The following is a 17,908-nucleotide window of genomic DNA, read 5'->3' as shown; positions in this document are numbered from 1 at the left end:
CCGATTTTGAGGGTGAAGCACACTGATGCACTCCCATGAGATGGTGCTGCCAGCGGTGTGTTACACGGCAGGATCAGATCTCTGCTCCCATTTTCTTTTGGCTGCTTCACATCACAAAGAAGGGTCTCAGTGGGACTGGGAGGCCCCAGGCCAAGCCAACAGCCTGTAAGGAAGATCCAGGCAGTGCAAGACCAGCTGAAGAGAGCCCTACCTCACCAACATGTTGGGCTTGGGTCTCTCTGTACTCAGCATCCCAACGTGCCCATCTCTGCTGCTCTGCAGGCAGGCAGCTGCTGCTCCGAGGGCAGAGCTGCTGTCGCCGGGGAATACAAATGAACAAAATCACTGCTTTGGCAAAGGATTCGTAGGGGAACGACATGCAAATTTACCTTCCATTCCGAGTGTGGATGGGCATTAAAATACAGTGTTTGAAAGCCAAAACAAAGGAACATTTTAATTTAGGACTCATGAGGCGGTCCCTTCTGCTTGGATTTGCACCAAATCCTTTGCAGCAAAAGCTGTAAGTTTAACAAAACTCAAAGAAAATGAGGAGAAGTTCTAAAAATGCCATCCAGTCCCAAGGATTGGCACTTCTTTTGTGCAGCAACCGGCTGGGTGCTGGATCCCATAGAGGCCAACAGGTGTTGTGAAAGGCAAAGGATGGGTGTTGGGTTTCTTGTCTTTAACGTGGCTCCAGCAGAGTCAGCCTGGGGGACAGCTGGGTCAGGCGACCTCGGGGTGCACCCAAAGGACCATAACACCGAGTGGGGAGTGAGCAGGCAATGGGGGGCTGCACTGTGGGATGTGTCAAGCCGCTTCCCAGCCTTTGCTATCAACACCTCGCATCTCAAACCCGCGCTCGGAAGCAGCTGCTCTGCTCATCTGACCACACACAGAAGGTATCTCCGTCCTTCTCCCCACGCTTCCCTTCTCCTCTCACCCTTGGGGCCGCCCGCCCTCCTGGTGTTGTGGGTCAGAAATAGACAGCATCCCCCGACTCGCTACTTGTCATACATCCCAATAATGCCAGCTATAATTAGCTGCAAGTATCAAAGCTGTGCTGCTGGAGGAACTTTTTGCAGCCCCATTATCATCCATTAAACAGAGGATCTCACACGGGGCCTCCTCCATCCGTGGTCCGGCTGCCCCTCCCCATGTGCCTGGGGGTGAGCTGCCCACAGGCGGCCCCGGGGCTGCAGTGCCATCAGGCCTCATACTAATCGCATTAATCACACTAATCATGTTAATCATGGCTGAATGAGCACCACCACGGGGGCATGGGGGGACCAGGAGAGATGTGGGGCTGGAAGGAGCTATGGAGCAGTGAGCATCTATCCCTGAGGCTCTGAGCATCCCACCCAGCTGCCCGCCTGCACCATGTGTGTGCAGCACTGGGGGCTCAGGAGGTCCCGTGGGCATTTGTCACCTGTGAGGCCATCACCATTGGGGACTGCTGACCAAAGCCATTCCCTGAGCCACCAGAACAGCCCAGCAGTGTGAGGGGCTCTTGGGTCACCTGCCCCAAACTGTGCGTGGGGTTTGGTGAGAGCTGGGGCCGCTCTCAGCGCCGTTGCCCCTTCTGCTGCTGATGGAAGAGGGTGGCAAAGCAGGGCATGCAGGGAACAGGGCCTCTGGGGGCACGAGCGGGCTCAGGGCACGTCGTGGCATTGGAGTGTGTGTGGTTAGCCCTGGGCCCCCTCCCCATGCCCAGTCCCCATGCCCAGCCGCGCAGGCTCCCTGTTATGTAAAGCACCGACAGGCGCGACCAGGAGATTCTTCAGTGTCGGAATCTGAGTCACATGGGGCTGTTTTATTTCCCCCTCTGCTAATCTCGTTTCTATAGAAACACGATTGAGAAAAAAAAAAAGAAAAAAAAAAAAAAGAAAGAAAGAAAGAAAGAAAGAACGAAAGAAAGGGAAAAAAAGAAAGAAAGAAAGAGAGAAAAGAAAAAAAAAAAAAAAAGAGCGGAGCGCAGAGCCAGCAGGATCCTGTGAGAGGTGATGGGTGAGGGAGGCGGAGGTGGCAGCTGGGAGCGGGGCAGCGGGGCTGCGCTCCCGGCCGGGATGGGAGCGTGCGTGCGGCTGTGTGCGGAGAGGGGATGGGGATGGGGATGGGCATGGGGATGGGGATGCTGCCGGGGAGCTGTGCGCGGCTGAGCGCTGCTGGCTGCTGGCTGAGCGCGAGGGGAAGGCGGAGGAGCGGTGCAGGTGAGTGCGCATCCCGCGGGCATCGCATCCCTCCCGGCGCGGCACCGTGCGCGGCCCACCGCTCCTATCCGTGGCTGCTGCTCTGGGGACGCGCCCCGTCGTGCCCAGGGAGTGCGGGGCTGACGGCGGGATGGGGTCTGTTTGTTCGGTGCTCGTGTTTGACGCTCGCCGGGGGCTGCGTGTGTGCAGCCGTGGGTCCGTGCGTGCTGCCTCTTTGAAAACTTCTGCCTGCTCGGGAGGTGGTTCTTTTTTCTCCTTTTTTATTCTGACTGCACCTGTGCAAATAAAGCGCTTCCAGGAGCCCAGCTGCTCTGCTGAGAGGGATGCGGGAGCTGTGCCGGCTCCTGCCCTCTGTCCCTTCCCCAGCACGGGGGATGAGCCCAGCTCGGATGCCGGTTGTGCAGGGACCGTTCCAGGGGGAGGCACTGCGAAAAGCGCTGCGGAGTGCCTGCAGCCACCTCGTGCCCCACCCTGGCGCTTGCATCGCCCGTGCCTGCTCCGGGGGATGCTGGCTGCCTTGCAGGAGCGGGGTCAGTTGGTCGCCACGTCCAAGCACGTGCTGTGTCTCGGACCAGCGAGTGCAACAGGTGGGAGCTGCTCCTGCCACGGCTAAGATGTCTCCCTCGCTGCTGCATGGCTGCTCCGAGCCCTTATGCAAGGTGCTGGTGAGGGGCTGGGCTGTGGGCAGGGGGTGCTGCTGGTGCCACCTGTGTTGCCTGCTCCTAATGGGTTCAGGTGCCCTGAGTGCCTTGTTGCCTTTCTGCAAAGGCCCTGCAGGCTGGGGACAGAGCAGGCACAGAAGCTGCTGCAGAGAGGTGCTGACCGTGCATGGCCCTCACATGCACCAAGCTGTGATTTCATGGGGAGGGGGATAGCTGCATTTCTCCCCCACCTTCTCCTCCCCCCACATCCCATTGCCTTCACTGCCAGCCTGCTCCACTGCAATATTCTAAGGGAAGGGACGAGCCACAGCTCGGTTGTGCTGCTGCAGGAATCTCCAGGGCTGATAATTATTTCTGGGAAAAAGATGCTGTGTTCGGACTTAAACACTGACATGGGACTCTGAACATGTGTAATCTGGCTGACAGATGGCAAGTCAGAGAGGTGTGATTTATGATACAGCACAGTAGCTGAACAACCTCCTCTGGTTGTCAGGAGACGGCTCTCCCCATCGCTGCGGTTGATGTTTCAATTGATGGCTCTCCCTGCACGTCCCTGGCTGGTGACAGGTTTGGCAGGAGCTGGGGCCAGGATGGTACCGGTGCTGCTGGCAGGAGACACACACACCTTTGCTGGCCGGTGCAGCCTGTAATGGGATGGGGCTGACAGCCAACGGTGAGCTGTCCTCACTGCGTGGCCTCTGTTCCTCGGTTTCCCTGTCATTATTGTAATATGAATTAAGGGACAAGGGTCAGCTGCTTTTGGAAAGCACCTGGGGAGTGGATGTGTGTGACAGCAGCATCCCTGCTGTGCCAGTATCCTCCCAGAGCTGGGCACGGACCCAGCAGCGTCCCAGAACCAGAGCTCAGGGGGCTGAGGGTGCACCCAGCATGGAGCCTGGGGGCGAGGGGAGAGGGCAGAGGGCATGGTGTGGGTTTGGGCACGGCGTGTGTGCAGCCAGGGCAGAGCAGGTATGATTCATTCTCTCTTCTGCAGCACCGTTTATGTAAAGCAGTGCTGTATAAATAGCCAGATGATACTGTAATGTGCTCCTGGATTTCTAAATAGAAAAGGAAATGAAGTCTCTGTTGGAGCTCTGTTGGGTCTGGTGGCCTCAGCACGCGTGGTCACCCAGCTCCAGCACAGCCCCTTTCGCCCCCCATGGGCACCGTGCCCCCAGTGCCAGCAGCATCTCTGCATGCCCACATCTTGCTTCCTGCAGTGCCCTTGGTCTCCTCCTCCCAGGCTGCCCCGTGCCTCTGCACAGAGCCCTGTGGGCACCTCTCCCTGTTCTCCCTATGCCCCCCCCCACCTCTCGGCTGCACTGAGTCTGGGAGAGGATGCAGGCCGAAGTACCGACTGCTCATGGCCAATGGGAATGCATTCCAGGCAGGTCCCACAGCCCCCAGACCCCTCAAGAGCAGTGATGGGCACAGAGCATTGCTCCTCCCAGCCGTGACACGGCCCCAGAGAGGCTGCATCTGCAGCAGCTCTGCTCCCAGTGCTCCCATGGGCTCTCCTCACCCCGTGCTTCCCTGCAGCGCTCTGAGGGGGAACGCTGGGGTTTGCATTTCTGCTTGGTTTCTTTAAAGGCAAACCTCATCCTTTACATCAAAGTAGTGTTTCTTCCCAAGAATGTGAGGAATGACCCTGGAAGGGCTGACCAGCTCTTTCCCGGCGGTGATGGCGGAGACGAGCGCCTGCTCCAGAAAGCTGTCTCCACCCCGTCCCAAGCAACAGCAATTCATAAGCTGAAAAATAAATCAATAACCAGAGTTAATGAATTGAAGATGTCTGTGTTTAAAATGTATCAGGAAAAAAACTGTTAGCTGCTCGTGGTTTATTTAATTATCGTAAGGAAAGAGCGAGAGCTCTTATTTCTGAGAAGTCCCTTCCCTTTATGTTATTGTGTTTTAAGAGGCATTTGGTCGGCGAGACAGCTCAGGACCCCAGAGAACAGCAGCGTCGGCCCTGGCAGAGTGTGGCAGCGCCGGTGCCGGGCAGGGGCTCAGCTTTGTGCCACTGCTGCAGCCCTGTGGGGCTGACGCTGGAGCCAAAGCACCGCTCAGCCTCTGCTGCTGTGCTGCGGTGCTGCTGTGCTGCCCGCTCTGGTGCCCCTTGCAGCCCCCTGCCCCTTGCAGCCCCCAGCACAAGGTACCTTCAGTGACATTAACTCCTTTCCTCTCCCCTTCCCCAGGTCGGAAAGCAGCCTCTCTAGGTTTGCCCACCGCTTGTCGGTGAAGCAGAAGCAGGAGAAGAGAAGGAAAGCTGAGTATGGCTCGGCCGAGCTGTCTGCCTTCCGGCCCAGGTCTCTGAGCATTGAATGGTAAGAGCTGCAAGAAGGGGCTGGGGGCAAGCAGCCTCCCAGCCCCCTCCTGCCCCCCTGTCCCCACTCTGTCCGTGCGTTGCCCCATGGGAGAACACCCTTCAAACCATCACCCCATTGCAGGAGTGACGGGCAGCCCCAGATGGGCTCCTGCTGTGTGGGGTGAAAGGAGAGCAGCGAGGCGGGCATCCGTCGGGGCTGGGCAGCTGTGAGCCCGCTGTGTTGGGTCCCAGCCCTGGGGCTGTGGGGCTGCCCCTTCCCCACGCTCAGCCCAGCTCCACCCCAGCTTGCTGAGCTCTCATTCAGCAGCCTTGGAAGCAGATCACAGCTGGCCCTCCCTGTGCTGGAGGTGACCTGCTAAGGATATTTTAGAGAACTGGAAATTGCATTGCTCTCTGCTTCCTTAGATGGAGAAAGGAGGGTAAAGCTTAAAAAAAAAAAAAAAAAAAAAAAAAAAAAAGTGAAAAGAAGAAGAAAGAGAAAAAGAAATGCTCAGAAATTTTAAGAATGTCAAGTTTGGTTTTTGCTTTCCCTGCTTTCTTTGGAGAACTGTCTGGCATTCGTTGTATGTTCTCACACTTCTGTGTGAGGCGGTGGGTCCTTCTCCAGGCTGCTCCATCTGTGAGGTTGTTGGGCACTGAAGCTGTGCAGGTACCAAGGAGGCCAGGCACAGAATGTCAGCTCTGTGGGATCAGATCGTTTTCCTCTCCGTTACACAACCTTCTTTTTTGCTGAACCGATGTCATCAGAAAGCTGTACCTCAATTGCTCTCAATCTTCCAAACACGAGAATTTGTAACATGGCAAACAGGAAAACAAGCAAAGTGCTCCTTAAAACCCATCGGCTTGTAGTTCTCCTCTTTTCTCATCATGCATACATGAGAGAAGTCAGCATTTCTCTTCTCCCTCTAATGCCTCTGTCAGCCCCGGGGGCTGCAAGATGGGAGCCCATTGCTCTGCAGCAGTTTGCACAGCTGTGGCACCACGACAGCAGGAAAAGGTGCTGCTCTGTGGGACGGTAGGGCAGCCTGCACACGGCTCTGGGGGAGGACAGGCTGGCTTTCAGCTCAGCTTGCTCTGTTGTGGTGCTGCACTGAGTGAGCAGGGTCTGATCCCGAGCTCAGCAGTGACCGAGCAGAGCCCTGTTAGTTCTGCTTATTACTGGGAGTGGAGGGAGAGGTGGCAGGGAAAAAGTGAAGTCTTGAGAAAACACTTCTTTCATTCATGGGTTGTTTACCCAAATAAATACTTCATTATTAGGATTTTTTTTTTTAGGGTATTTTTTTAAAGGCAGCACCACAAAGTGCCCACTGTTGGGGCCCTGCAGCACACTGGGCAGTGCAGCACGAGCTGGGCAGGGGGCCTGGAGTGCTTATGGCCACAGCCCTGGGGGGGTTCTGCTGCTCCATGATACCCATCTAACTCTGAACCCTCAATGAGATGAAGGCTGAGAGACAAAAGCATTTGCAGCTCAACACCTTCTGCTGTCTGAGTTCCAAATCAGAACCCTGATGGCCCTCACAGGGACATCCTGGTGTGTGCAGAGCCCCTCTGGGAAATGTGAGCATCCCTCTCTCCCTTGGGGTGAGCTGAGGTGAGTGGGATCCTCCTCTGCCTGTGTGCCACCTCAGGAGTGATCCTCTCTCCCCTTACATGAGCTTGAAGCAGATAGGAGGGCTGCACCCCTCCTTTCCTCCTGGCTCTGTGCAGGGCCTGGGGTGCTCTGTGCCCTGTCACTCCTGTGCCGTGCAGCAGTGTGCGCTCCTGGCACCAAGTTGTGCTGCTCTTCTGCCACTGATTTGTGCCTTCCTGGCATCAGGCTGTGCTCTCCTTTCCCTACCCACCTCTCATTCCAGTTTTCCTTCTTCTACTTGCCCTCTGCTCTCTCATTTTCCCCTGCTTTCCTCCTGTTTCAGGGATAGGGGCTCGGGGCTGCTCAGCACTCTCTGGTTCCATGTGGGCTCCCCACATTTTCAGCTCCTCTGTGTCTGTGGTCAGAGCAGTGCACTCCCATGACAACTGAGGAAAAGCACGGTGCATTCCTCCTGTCCCCATCCCCTATCCCCTCTCCTTGGCTGCCCATCGCAAGCAGTGCTGGCAGGAGCCCTGCTGGCCAGGAGCATGGGGGTTGAACGTCTCCTAATGCAATAAAATTCCCCCTTTTTGGGGGATGGAGACTCTCCCCATACTGCTGCTGGTGTGGGGGCACAGTAGCCATGCGTGGGAGGTGCCTCACTTCCAACTCGCAGTGCAGAGCCCTGCAGGTGCTGTGCTGCTTTGGGTCTGGTGGACCATGTCTGTGGGTGGTTTGCAAGGCTCTTTCCTTGGTGATTGTGTTTTTGCCGAGGGAGTTAGCAGTGACTTTTTGGGAGCCAGGGAGCAGCAGCACCATGGAGGGCTCTGTGCTCCTCTGGGTTGCGTGGCCATACCTGAGCGATCCTACACCTTACATTACATGCCCAATAGGAGATCCGCTTCTCCCAAGCCCAGTGCCTCTTGGTCTGGTTAAGGAGCAACCAGAGGGAGCATCAGACCCTGATGCACCCAGTGAAAGCATTGCTGGGTTCTGTAGGGTCATGGGACGCTGGGAGCTCAGGGATGCTCTTGGCAGGCAGGGAGATATGGGTCCCACTGGTGCCATGAGGCACGTTGCCATGCTGGAGTTACTTGCACCCATCGTGGATCCTGACTCCCAGCTCAGTGCTGCTCCTGGCCAGGCAGCACAGCAGTGGGACGAAGGAGCGGTGTTTTGTCTCTGCTGAGAGAGCTTTGAGCCATCACTCAGGAACAATGGCCAAGCTATGGGGTCATTTGTTCTGGTATTTCAGCAGCTCCTCATGATTTATGGGATGTTTTGTTCTGCTGCTTGTCTTAGCTTCCCCCTCTCCACCCTCCCCGTCTCTCTCCTTCTCCATTTCAGCTCCTCCTCCCCCCCCCCGTTCCCAATTCCCCTAATAGCTGTGGAGCCTCTCTGCCGTATGAAGTAATGGTATCTGGGACTTATTGAATTAGCTGTGTGGAACCGGACTTCAGCACAGCGCTCCGCTCATGATGGCACGACCCCACACCTGGGGGTGGCAGCAGGGTGCCCCCAGGATATGGCCAGCAGGGCCAGAGCTCACCGATGGCTGGGGGACTCGCTGGTGGGGACAAGTGCACCCTCAAAGTCTGAGATCCACAGAATAATGCGGGTTGGAAGGGACCTTAAAGTCAGTGTCATTGTGATCTCTGCCTGTATCTCCCTGAATGCTCGGGTTGCCCTTAGGAAACCATTCGGAAGGAAGCATCACCAGCAGGGAGCCACAGAGGGAGCAGCTGGTCCCGGGGTCTGTGAGGACAGGAGAAGGCAGCTGGCACTTGTTTCTCATGTGGCTTCGGTGGGAAAGAGGCAGCCTCTAGGAAAGGGACAGAGAAAAATGGTCAGAGAAGATCAACGTGCACATTTGGAGCCCTTGGGCTGGACCCTGCCTTGCTGAGAGCACAGGGAGCAGATGTCATTTATTGAAAAGACTAATTTGAACCGTGGCACCAGCGTGTGGTTCTGGGCACTTCCTTCTGCTGGTGGTTGGCACATCTAAGCCTGATCAGTTTATTTCTCAGTTGCAGCATATCCATTATCCTCAGTGCACATTGACTCCAGGCCATTTGCCTTCTCATTTCTTTCTCATCCCCCGTGGCCTGGCTCTGTACAGTAGGATGAATGCCTCAGGTCCCTGGATGCCAGGAGCATAGAAGGTGCTCTCCATCGTGCAGTATCTTCAGTGCTCCTTCTCCATGGATGCACCCATGCCTGGAAGGTGCCTGCTGCTGCGTTTGTATAGCAGCACCCAATGCCCATGGCTATGCTGGAGGAAGGTGCAGAGATACCACAGTCCTTGGTATGAAGAAAAACCTGGTGGATGTCTGGGTCTTACTGTGAGCCAAGCCCTTCCCGTGTGCTTTGCAGTATCCTCTGCACTAGGTGCTGGCTAGTGTCTGTGTACTGCACTTTGAGGGGGGTCTCAGCTCTCCCAGCCCTCAGCCTGCACACAAGATAGATCTCAATGCAATTCTGCAGTGGGAATATCAAGAGAAGTCCTGGCTTCCCGACAACAGGGCTCTGGAGCCGTGGGCTCTGCCCAGCACTCTGTGGGGCAGGCGGAAGGGACCAGGCTGATGTCTGGGGCAGACAGGGTCCCACATCACTGCTGATCTGCTGGAGGCATTGAGGTGTGGGAGCAGCACTCCTCACCTGCACCACCTCCCCAGCCCCATCTCCCAGCTGCTTCAGGGCAGTGTGTGCCTGTAGTCCTCCCTCATCCTACAAACAACAGCAGTCCGTGTTGCGTGGTTTTCTCTGCTCTTTGATAGTTTCCTCCTGGCTGAAGCACTGCTGCCCGCCAGGGTTCCAGGAACCTTCTGTTTGCCTTCCTGGACAGCATGTGCAGGCGCCAGCTCAGTGCTGGACCTCCTGGCTTGGCTGCTGTGAGATGGCCGAGCAGTGCCCCGGATGTGCTGGGATCTCCCTCACCTCTTCCCCACGCTCTCCCCTGGCTGCATGCTCACTCTCCAGCACTGTTTTGCTTCTCATGCACTCTCTTTACCCAACTTTCTTCCACCACTTTGGGGAGCCAATCCTGCCCACTTTGGGGAATCCATCCTGCTGAGCATTGTGCCTGGGGGATGTCAGGAAGAAGCAGTTTCATTCCCATCTGCTGCTCACTTCCAAGTTCCCTTGTCTTCCTTTTTGGCATCTCCGTTCTCCCCAGCACAGAAGTACTTGTCCATCTCCCCTGGTGTGCCCTGCGGTTGCTCACTGGGGCCTTTCCTTTCTCAACCCTGACCTAGTGGCTGGCAGGGATTGGAACTGGATGATCTTGAAGTCCCTTCCAACCTGAGCTGTTCTATGATCCTATGATCCCACTTTTGTCTGTTCCTTTATTCCCAGTGTCAGTGGGGAGGGTCAGGCAGGGATGAAGGTCTTTGGCCACAAAAAGCTGCTTGGCAGTGTGGAGGAGGTTTTGCCATATGGGCAGCGCAGAGTAGTGCAGATCTGATAGAAGCTGCAGTTTCATTCAGAAATGACCCAGATGAGAAAATCCCAACACAAACTGACTCATGGGGGTTTCTGAACTTCACCCATCACCAAGGAGTGAGGCCCAGGCTGGAGCTCGGGGCTGAATTGCTGAACTGCTGGGGTGTCAGGACGTGGCTTCTCCCAGTGGAGGCAGAGGCAGCCCTTGCTCATGCCTCGGCTGCATTGTTAGTGTGCTTTCCCCTCCTGCAAAGAGCACCAAGGTCAGGGTTTGTGCACTGGGTCCCACATAGCAGAAGCCTGTGGTGGCCGAGCGGCAGGTGCTATAAAAAGCAAGGCTTATTTTTCTCCTGAGTGGTGTTCTCACTCATCCGTGTCTTTGCGGAGAGGAGGAGGCAGTTATTCTGGTCAGAGGCAGTGACAGAGCGGAGGTGGGTGGATGGCTCTTCCCAAGTCAAAGGAGATCCGGCCAGGTATAGCCTTCAGTTATTTCCTGGCTCAGTTTTGGATGTCTGTGCACTGGGGGATGGCTCCTGCCGGATCCCAGGAAGCAAGGAGGATGACTCTGGGTGCTGCTAAGCTGCTGTGGCACTCAGCTGATGCTTCTGCTCTGTCTGGGTTGTACGAGAGAGCTTCAGCCATGTGTATACGCTTGGAGCCCCGGGTTCTGAGCAGGAGGAGGCAGATGCTGTCAGGAGCTCCTGTCCTCTTGTCCTAGCCCTGCTCTGCCCTGGTCGCACTATCCCAAAGTCTCATAGCAAGCAGACAAGCAACACCGCTTGTGCAGCAGAGCTCCAGTGGTGTGAACCTCATGTGAACTCGTGTGAGATCTGGGGCTGATCTTAGGCCGTTTCCCATACCCACAATGCAGGAGGATGCTCCCGAGGTTGCTGCGCTCACCTCGCGCTCCCGCTGTACCGGGGGGTGGGGATGTGCCAGCCGAGCAGCCAGGCACCAGGAGGAGGGACGCCCGCAGCCAGGCAGAGCCACCCCCGGGCAGCACGGGGGGACCGTGCAGCCACAACCACAGCGCCCCGGTCTCAGGATCAGCTCCGTGCCTGCGGTGTCTGTGCCGCAGCAGCGCCGTCCTCGTGTGCCCTGCAGTGCAGGGGAAGGGGCGCGGGGGGCAGGGGGGCACGTTGTGCGCCGCGCTGATTGCGGCCGGAGCCAGCAGACGCTGTTGTTGAAGCTATACAATGCTTTCCAGTGGAAGTTTGTTTGCTTATACCTTTGCCAGACCTTAACTGTTGGGGCTGAATTTTTCCATGCTCACTCTGCCTCGGGCTGAACTTTCTCTCTCCCTTTTTTTTTTTTTTTTTTTTTCTTTCAAGTTTCAGCAGAAGGTTGGGGAAAATCGGTAGCTTTGCCAATGCTTTTTTTTTTTTTCCGTCTCTTTGTTTAAGGACTTCTGGTGCCTCCATGCTTTGGAAAAGAGACTTGAAATTTGGCAGGGCTGGGACATTCCTGATGGAAATCAACCCAGATTTGGTCAAATTGTTAGCCTCTGGGAAGCATGACCGTGCATGCCAGGATTGCTCCTCAGAGTCCCCAGTGGAGGCAGGGAGGCTCCTGGCCACAGTACCAAGCACTGAGCACTGAGCCACCTCCAGGCCATGTAGGTCCAAGTCAGTGACTACGTGGACCCATGCAGGGTCACTGGGAAGCTGCAAAGCACTCCACAAACGATGGCATTGGCTTGGTCCCCGTGTGGCCATGGGTTGAGAGCCTGGCTGCTGGCAGGAGCTGCCCTGTGGGTCTCCTTGTGAAGCCCGGAAGGCACAGTGAGCCCCCTGGGGTGCTGTGCCCAGGCCTCCAGCTGCTGGGAGAAGCGGAGGTGATGTGTGATGGAGGAGAACATCTCTATGTGCTCCTGCATCCTGCGAATCCTTGGAGAAGGGCATTTGCCTCTGTGTCTCCAATGGGTGTGCTTTGCAGTGCTTGCCACATCCATTGCAACGCGTGGGCAGATGAGCGTGTCCCATCACCTGGAGGTGCAACCTGGTGGTTGCTGAGGCTTTTGGCATCTTCTTTAATATTAGAGTGGAAGGCAGACCTTTGCTGAGAGCTTCAGAAATTCCTCCGTACACTCGACTGTCCTTGTGCTCCTCACCCAATGATGGGAAGGATGGAGGGAGGCTACGGGAAAGCCTCAAGCTTCACTGCAGGGCACATGGGAGCACTGGGAACACTTGTGCTGTAATGGAGCGCTTCCTGGCCAGGCCAGCTTGGCTTCAGACCCCTGTGTACGCAGGGCAGGGAGGGGTCCTGCAGGCCAGGGATGTCCCCGAGGGATGGATGGTGGCTGCTCTTGGTCGCAGTGCCAGGACTGCCATGTGGGTCAAGGCCAGTGTGCCCGGTGGTGCCGGCTGCGCCTTGCTGGTTGCCTTCCAGCAAGAAAGGGGTTTTCTGACTGCAGTAACATTTACCAGCTGGGCAGCAGCTCTGGAGCCGGGTGTGTGCGCTTGTCTGTTCTTCCATTGTGCCTTGGCCGTCGTCTCCTCCTCCCCACCGAGATCAATGTCTGTGGCCTGCCTTTTTATAACCCCTTTGGGTGCAGCTCTGGAAGTCTTCAGCCAGTGCTGGTTTTCATCGTGCAGCCTTGGCATGAGCAAGCAGCTTGGTCCCCATCTCGCTGCATGACTTGGGTAGGGCGAGGGACTGGAGGTGGCCTTCCACCAGCAGGGAAACCACCGGGAGGGCTGGGGAGGTCGCGTGGGGGGCCGTGGAGGGGTGCAGATTTGGCGGACTGGACTGGGTCTGGAGTCCAGCTCCAGGCGTGGAGCAGAGGGCATCCCCACATCCTCCTCGGGCCGGTTTTCTGCAGTTTCATGGTTTGGGAGAAGAGGTGGTTTCCAATGGGAGCCAGCGCTCATCCGCGTATTCGTCCTGGTGGCACCAGGTGGCGCAGGAGGTTAAAGGATTTGCTGTGCATCCCACAGGCCTGGGTTCAAATGGGTGCCTGGCACTGCTGTGACAATTCTGCAGGTCTCAGCCCAGCGTGCAGGTTGGCCTGGGAGGAGCTGGGGGGCCTGCCTGCTGCGTGGCCCCATGGCCCTATATCTCAGTGATACAGTGTTGTGATGGAGCCGCTGGCCCCACAGCTCCTCTGGCCCCACTGAGAGCTAAGCATGGGATGGCATTAGCTGTGGGTGCACATGGCTTAGCGCCCTTCTCACCCCTCCCAGCACAGCAGCCATATGTCCTCAGCTCGGCATCCCAGCCCTTCCCTTGGGGGGGCCCAGCGGGGACCCGGTGACCCCGCAGAGAGAATTTTTCCCCTCCTTTTGCCTTCAGTGATCTTTGAGCCCAGGCGTCGTATGACTCAGCTCCTGCATTTGATACCCCCGAGAAGAGTTTGCACACATGCATCTGTGGCACAGAGCGCTGCCTGTTCCTGGCAGGCCATGAGGGGATTGGGTTTCTTCCTGAAACAGGCACTAAGTCCCCGCTCCTCATCCGCTTTTGATATGCGGAAGTCGGACTGAGCCGGGATGGTGCCAGCGGGTCGGGGCGTCCCCCCAGCACCTCCACCCACCCCAGCATGCCAGCACCCATGGGAGCACAGGGAGCACACTGCGGTGCGAGGCCGGTGTTCAGATGGACGCCTGCACCGTGGGAATCCCTCTGTTTCCCGTCCCTACCTGTGCCAGAAGCTCTGTGTACGTGGAGTGCTGGGGCCTGGCAGTCGGCGCTGGGCAGTCAGCAGAAGTTGACACCGATGCCGATCCCATGAAGGGCAGCTTGGGCGCTGACCTTTAGGTCCCGCCTGCTGCCTGTGAGCAGCTCGGCTCTGCTGCTGCTCCTGGAGCAGCTGGGAGCACTGTGGGGTGTGCGGGGTGGCTGCGAGCTGCCCCATGCATGTCTGGGCAGTGCTGTGGGTTCAGGTGGCTGCGGGGCTGCTGTTCCCAGTTGGGTTTCCCAACATGCGTCGGCCACGGCCCGCGGAGCCCTGTCGCGCTCAGCCCCATCCCCATCAGGTTCCAGTTAAAACCAAATGCATTCTCCAGCCTAAGCTGTGCTGCAGCTTAAGCCCTTCCAAAAATGAAACAAATACCCACGGACTGCAATTCGAATTGCAGCTCAATTAGGGCTCGTTCCCAATGTGATCATAAAACCTCCAGTACGAAAACAAACAACCCAACCAAACCACATCGAAGCCCGACAGCATCCTCCGGAATGCCTTTAAAATAACAAGGAGGGGGGGGGAAGAGGGGGAAAGGGGGAGATGAAAGCGCCGTGCCCGGTGGGCAGCGTGAGGGCAGCAGGTGTGTGGCAGCAGTGCCGGCAGCGGTGGGCACGGGTTGGGGGGATGCTGCGGAGGGGAAGGAGGGCTGCGGGTGCAGAACGTGGGGTGAAGGATGGGAGGGCACGGGACGCATTGCACGGCGGTGGAGGTGCCCGGAGCGGCGCGGGTCGGAGCCGGCCACGGCCGCTGGAATGCGTCCCCCCCGTCCCCCTGTCCGGCCGCATCCAGCCAGGCTGGTGCCGCGCTTCGGGTTTCAGCGCGGCCGCTAAGCCCGGCCATATTTAGCGTGAGCTGCTCGGCCCGTCGGGGAGGGGAAGCCGCAGAGCAACTAATAAAAAAAGCCAAACAAAAACAATGTAATTAAAGAGACTCAGCACTGTGTGTTCCCATAGCAAGAACATTTACCCAAGACTTCCTCGCTCAGATACTTCATGTCAAGCAGCAATTAAGGGCTGCACTGCAGAAGCACAGAGCATTTGCCCTCAATGGAGGCAGGACGGGGCCGAGCTGCCCCCCACGGCCCCTCAGGGCAATCTGCAGCACCCACACCTCGGCACCTTGGATGTGCCAAGGCAGAAACGCAGCATTTCCAGGCACTGGAAGAGAAGGGAGCAGATCCTGCCCTGTGGTGCCCAGTGCGGAGGGGCCGCATGTTGGCACGCAGAGCAGCAGCACCCACTGCCCTCACGGCTGCAGTGGAAGCTCATGGGTGAGCGAGGAGCTGGAAGTCTAATTGCAGTCATCCATTACTGGGAGTTAAGCCACAGGCTCCTTCTGGGCTCGTTAAAAAACCCTGATCAGAATGTTTAATTAAAACAAATAAATAAATAAACAATGCAGGGGAAAAATAAAATAAAATAAAAACCCCTAAAGAAACGTCGGCAGCGCGATTGTGTTGCAACAGAATTTGCTTGAGTGTCTCAGCTCCCTTCCTGCCCCAAATTTACTGCTCGGCTGGCGGGAGCGGTGTGTTTTATGGGAGGCCTCCTGTGGCTGCCAGCAAGTGATCTTCTTGGTTGGCTCCAGACCCTTCTCAGAGTCCCGGCGTTTTTGCTGACCTGCAGGCTCCATCTCTCCCGGCCTCAGAGCGCGTGCCGTGGGAGGTCCCAGCATCCTCACTGCGCTGTGCTCTGCCTGACGGAACACGGGAGCTCCCAGGGCTCGTCCTTGTGCCTGGCTCTATGGCTGAGCAGGGACACCCTGCTCCTCCCGGCGCTGGGCTGACAGCGTCGGGCTTCTGGAGCCCAAGCAAAAATGTCCTGGTGGGAATGGGATCTGTATAAGTTGGTTGTTATTGCTAAACAAAAGAGGCATGCTCGTTTCGGCTCCATTCAAAACAAAACCCGGTGCGTTTGCCAAGTGGGAAAAAGAGAAAATCTGTAGGACACAAACAAGCAAAGCCCTATTGCTTGTTTGCTGCCTTTCCCTGGACCCAGGTTTCAGTAAGCAAGTGCATTTTCCAGGCATGCAGATGTTTCCATCGCACACAGCAGTGTTTGGCCCAGCAGTGCAGGCAGAGGCAGCCCAGCCGTTGGGGGTTCTCCATCCTTGCAGGCCTGGTCACCACCCAATTCTGCGCAATACTTAAATACCTTTGGGGTGCGTGCACGTGGGAAACAGGGCTCTGATGTGGCGAGCAACCTCTGTACTTCCCTGGGGTTGGGCAGCAATGGCAGTGCTTGCGACTCGCCTGGCCAGCAGCAGAGCAGCACGTTGGCTCTAGGCTGGAGCCCAGCGGCGCTCCAGGTGCCTGGTTGTGAAATCCTCCATGTGCAGGTGGCTGGGGCACGCCATTCCCAGCAGCACTGCCGCCAAGCAGGGATGCCAAGCGCAGAGCTGTGTCCTAGGTTTGAGGCTGCCTGTGGGTGGGTTATGAAATCCCACTATTTTGGAAGGGAGCTCACGCTCCGGTTTTGATCCATTCTCTGTTTCTCCAGTCCTGAAAAATTGCTTGTGCTCAGGCGATGATAGTGGAAAATGCAGGTGCTCTCTGAGCCCTTTGGCAGTGGTCTGCACGCCTGCCCTTGGGCAATATTCTGGCTGATACTTTGGTGCCAGCTCCCATTCTGGATGCTGGCTGATCCTTTGGTTCCAATCTCCCAGTTCAGGGTGAGGTTGGCCACATAGGGTTGGCAATTCTCTGACAGCTGCTCATCGGTCTTCTCCCCCACTTTGCTTGCTCCTTTGCTGGGTAACCTCGAGCTGGGTTTGATGGTGGTTCAGGAAAGCAGCCCTGGCACTCAGTGCAGGCATCCCAATAGTGCCCTCTGCACCAAAACCTCCCCCATGCCACGCAGCCACAAGAAGCCCTGCAGGACCCCAGCCCCTGTCTCTTTGCCACCCCAAACCACAGCATCCCTTAAAAGAGTTAACTCCTCCCCACCTCTGTCTTTTGAGCTCCTTCTTCTCAGGATGGAGCAGCCCCATCCGACATGGACTGGTTCTCTGCTGGAGCCCGGGCAGCCCACACCCTTCAACAAAGTGTGCTTAAAATTGTATAATTACAGTAATTATTAACACTATTTTCTGGGCTGAGATCTGCAGCACTGCAAACAGGAAAACCCAGAACATGCAGAGACTATGGCACTGTAAACCACCCAGTGGAAGAGAGTGATAAAAATGAAGCCATACTGAGCACAACCATCCTCACACGCTGTGAAAACCGTTGTGACTGCACCCGCGACCTGCCGACCCCGGGGCAACCCTCAGCTGAGCAGCAAGGCCTGATTGCAGCGGGGATAAATGCAGCTGAGCTGCAGCAAGGAGCTCATTGCTGCGGCCCTGACCCGGTGCTGCATGCCCACAGCACGCAGCCTGGCTGCTGAGCACGCTGCTGCGGCCGGTTGTAACTCGTGGGCGTTGTTTGCAGCTATCAGTTGCTCCACCGCAGAGTTTAGCTCTAGATAAATCAAGGCCCTTTCACTGAGTCCTGATGACTCACAGCCACAGGGCACGGAACCCTTTTATCTGCGCCGCCGCCAGTTTAATATAGACAGAAGTTCACTCCGGAGCTCAGAATCATTTCCGTCTCTTTACTTCTCATTAGAAGCAAATCAGATGAAGGAAAACAGTGAGAAATGTCCCTGTATCTCCTCTGTTTCTAGTGTCTCGGAGATAATTGCCTCCAAACTGTGCATTCTGCCTGCGCTGGGTCGTTTGCCTTCTGTTTTAGTTGGCAGAGGAATGTGCTTTTGCTCTCAAGTGCCATTCACTTTAAGCCGCGGTTCTGTGGGCACGGCTGCCTGCTCCATCCATGGAGACCTCTCAATCCGTGGGCTGAAGCCGATGAGATGAGAGGTGGGCTGGAGCCAGCCTCCTCATCACACTGCTTTTAGACGCCACGGTCATAAAAGGTGAAATGAGAGGACTTTGGCAGCCTACTGAGGAAATAGGATGGCAGAGGGCATGTAGCAATGTCAGTGCTGATATCCTGCCTTCTCGGTGATGGCTTTGTAA

The 17,908-nt window shown here is 56.7% G+C and overlaps 1 protein-coding gene across 1 annotated transcript in view; it reads left to right on the top strand.

The window, feature by feature from the left end:
- LOC306952264 (ankyrin repeat and fibronectin type-III domain-containing protein 1-like) overlaps window positions 1–17,908 on the top strand; it is a gene marked incomplete at both ends in the record, with an annotated part of 97,259 nt that overhangs the window by 68,739 nt on the left and 10,612 nt on the right. Inside the window, one exon of the mRNA XM_079542934.1 lies at window positions 5,065–5,193. Within this exon, the coding sequence (XP_079399060.1) occupies window positions 5,065–5,193 (129 nt within the window). The remainder of the gene's footprint in view (window positions 1–5,064; window positions 5,194–17,908) is intronic.

The sequence above is a fragment of the Tetrao urogallus genome (genome assembly GCF_951394365.1).
Source record: "Tetrao urogallus genome assembly, chromosome: 15".
NCBI lineage: Eukaryota > Metazoa > Chordata > Aves > Galliformes > Phasianidae > Tetrao > Tetrao urogallus.
The sequence above is the reverse complement of the archived record's forward strand: the minus strand, read 5'-3'. Positions and strand labels throughout refer to the sequence as shown.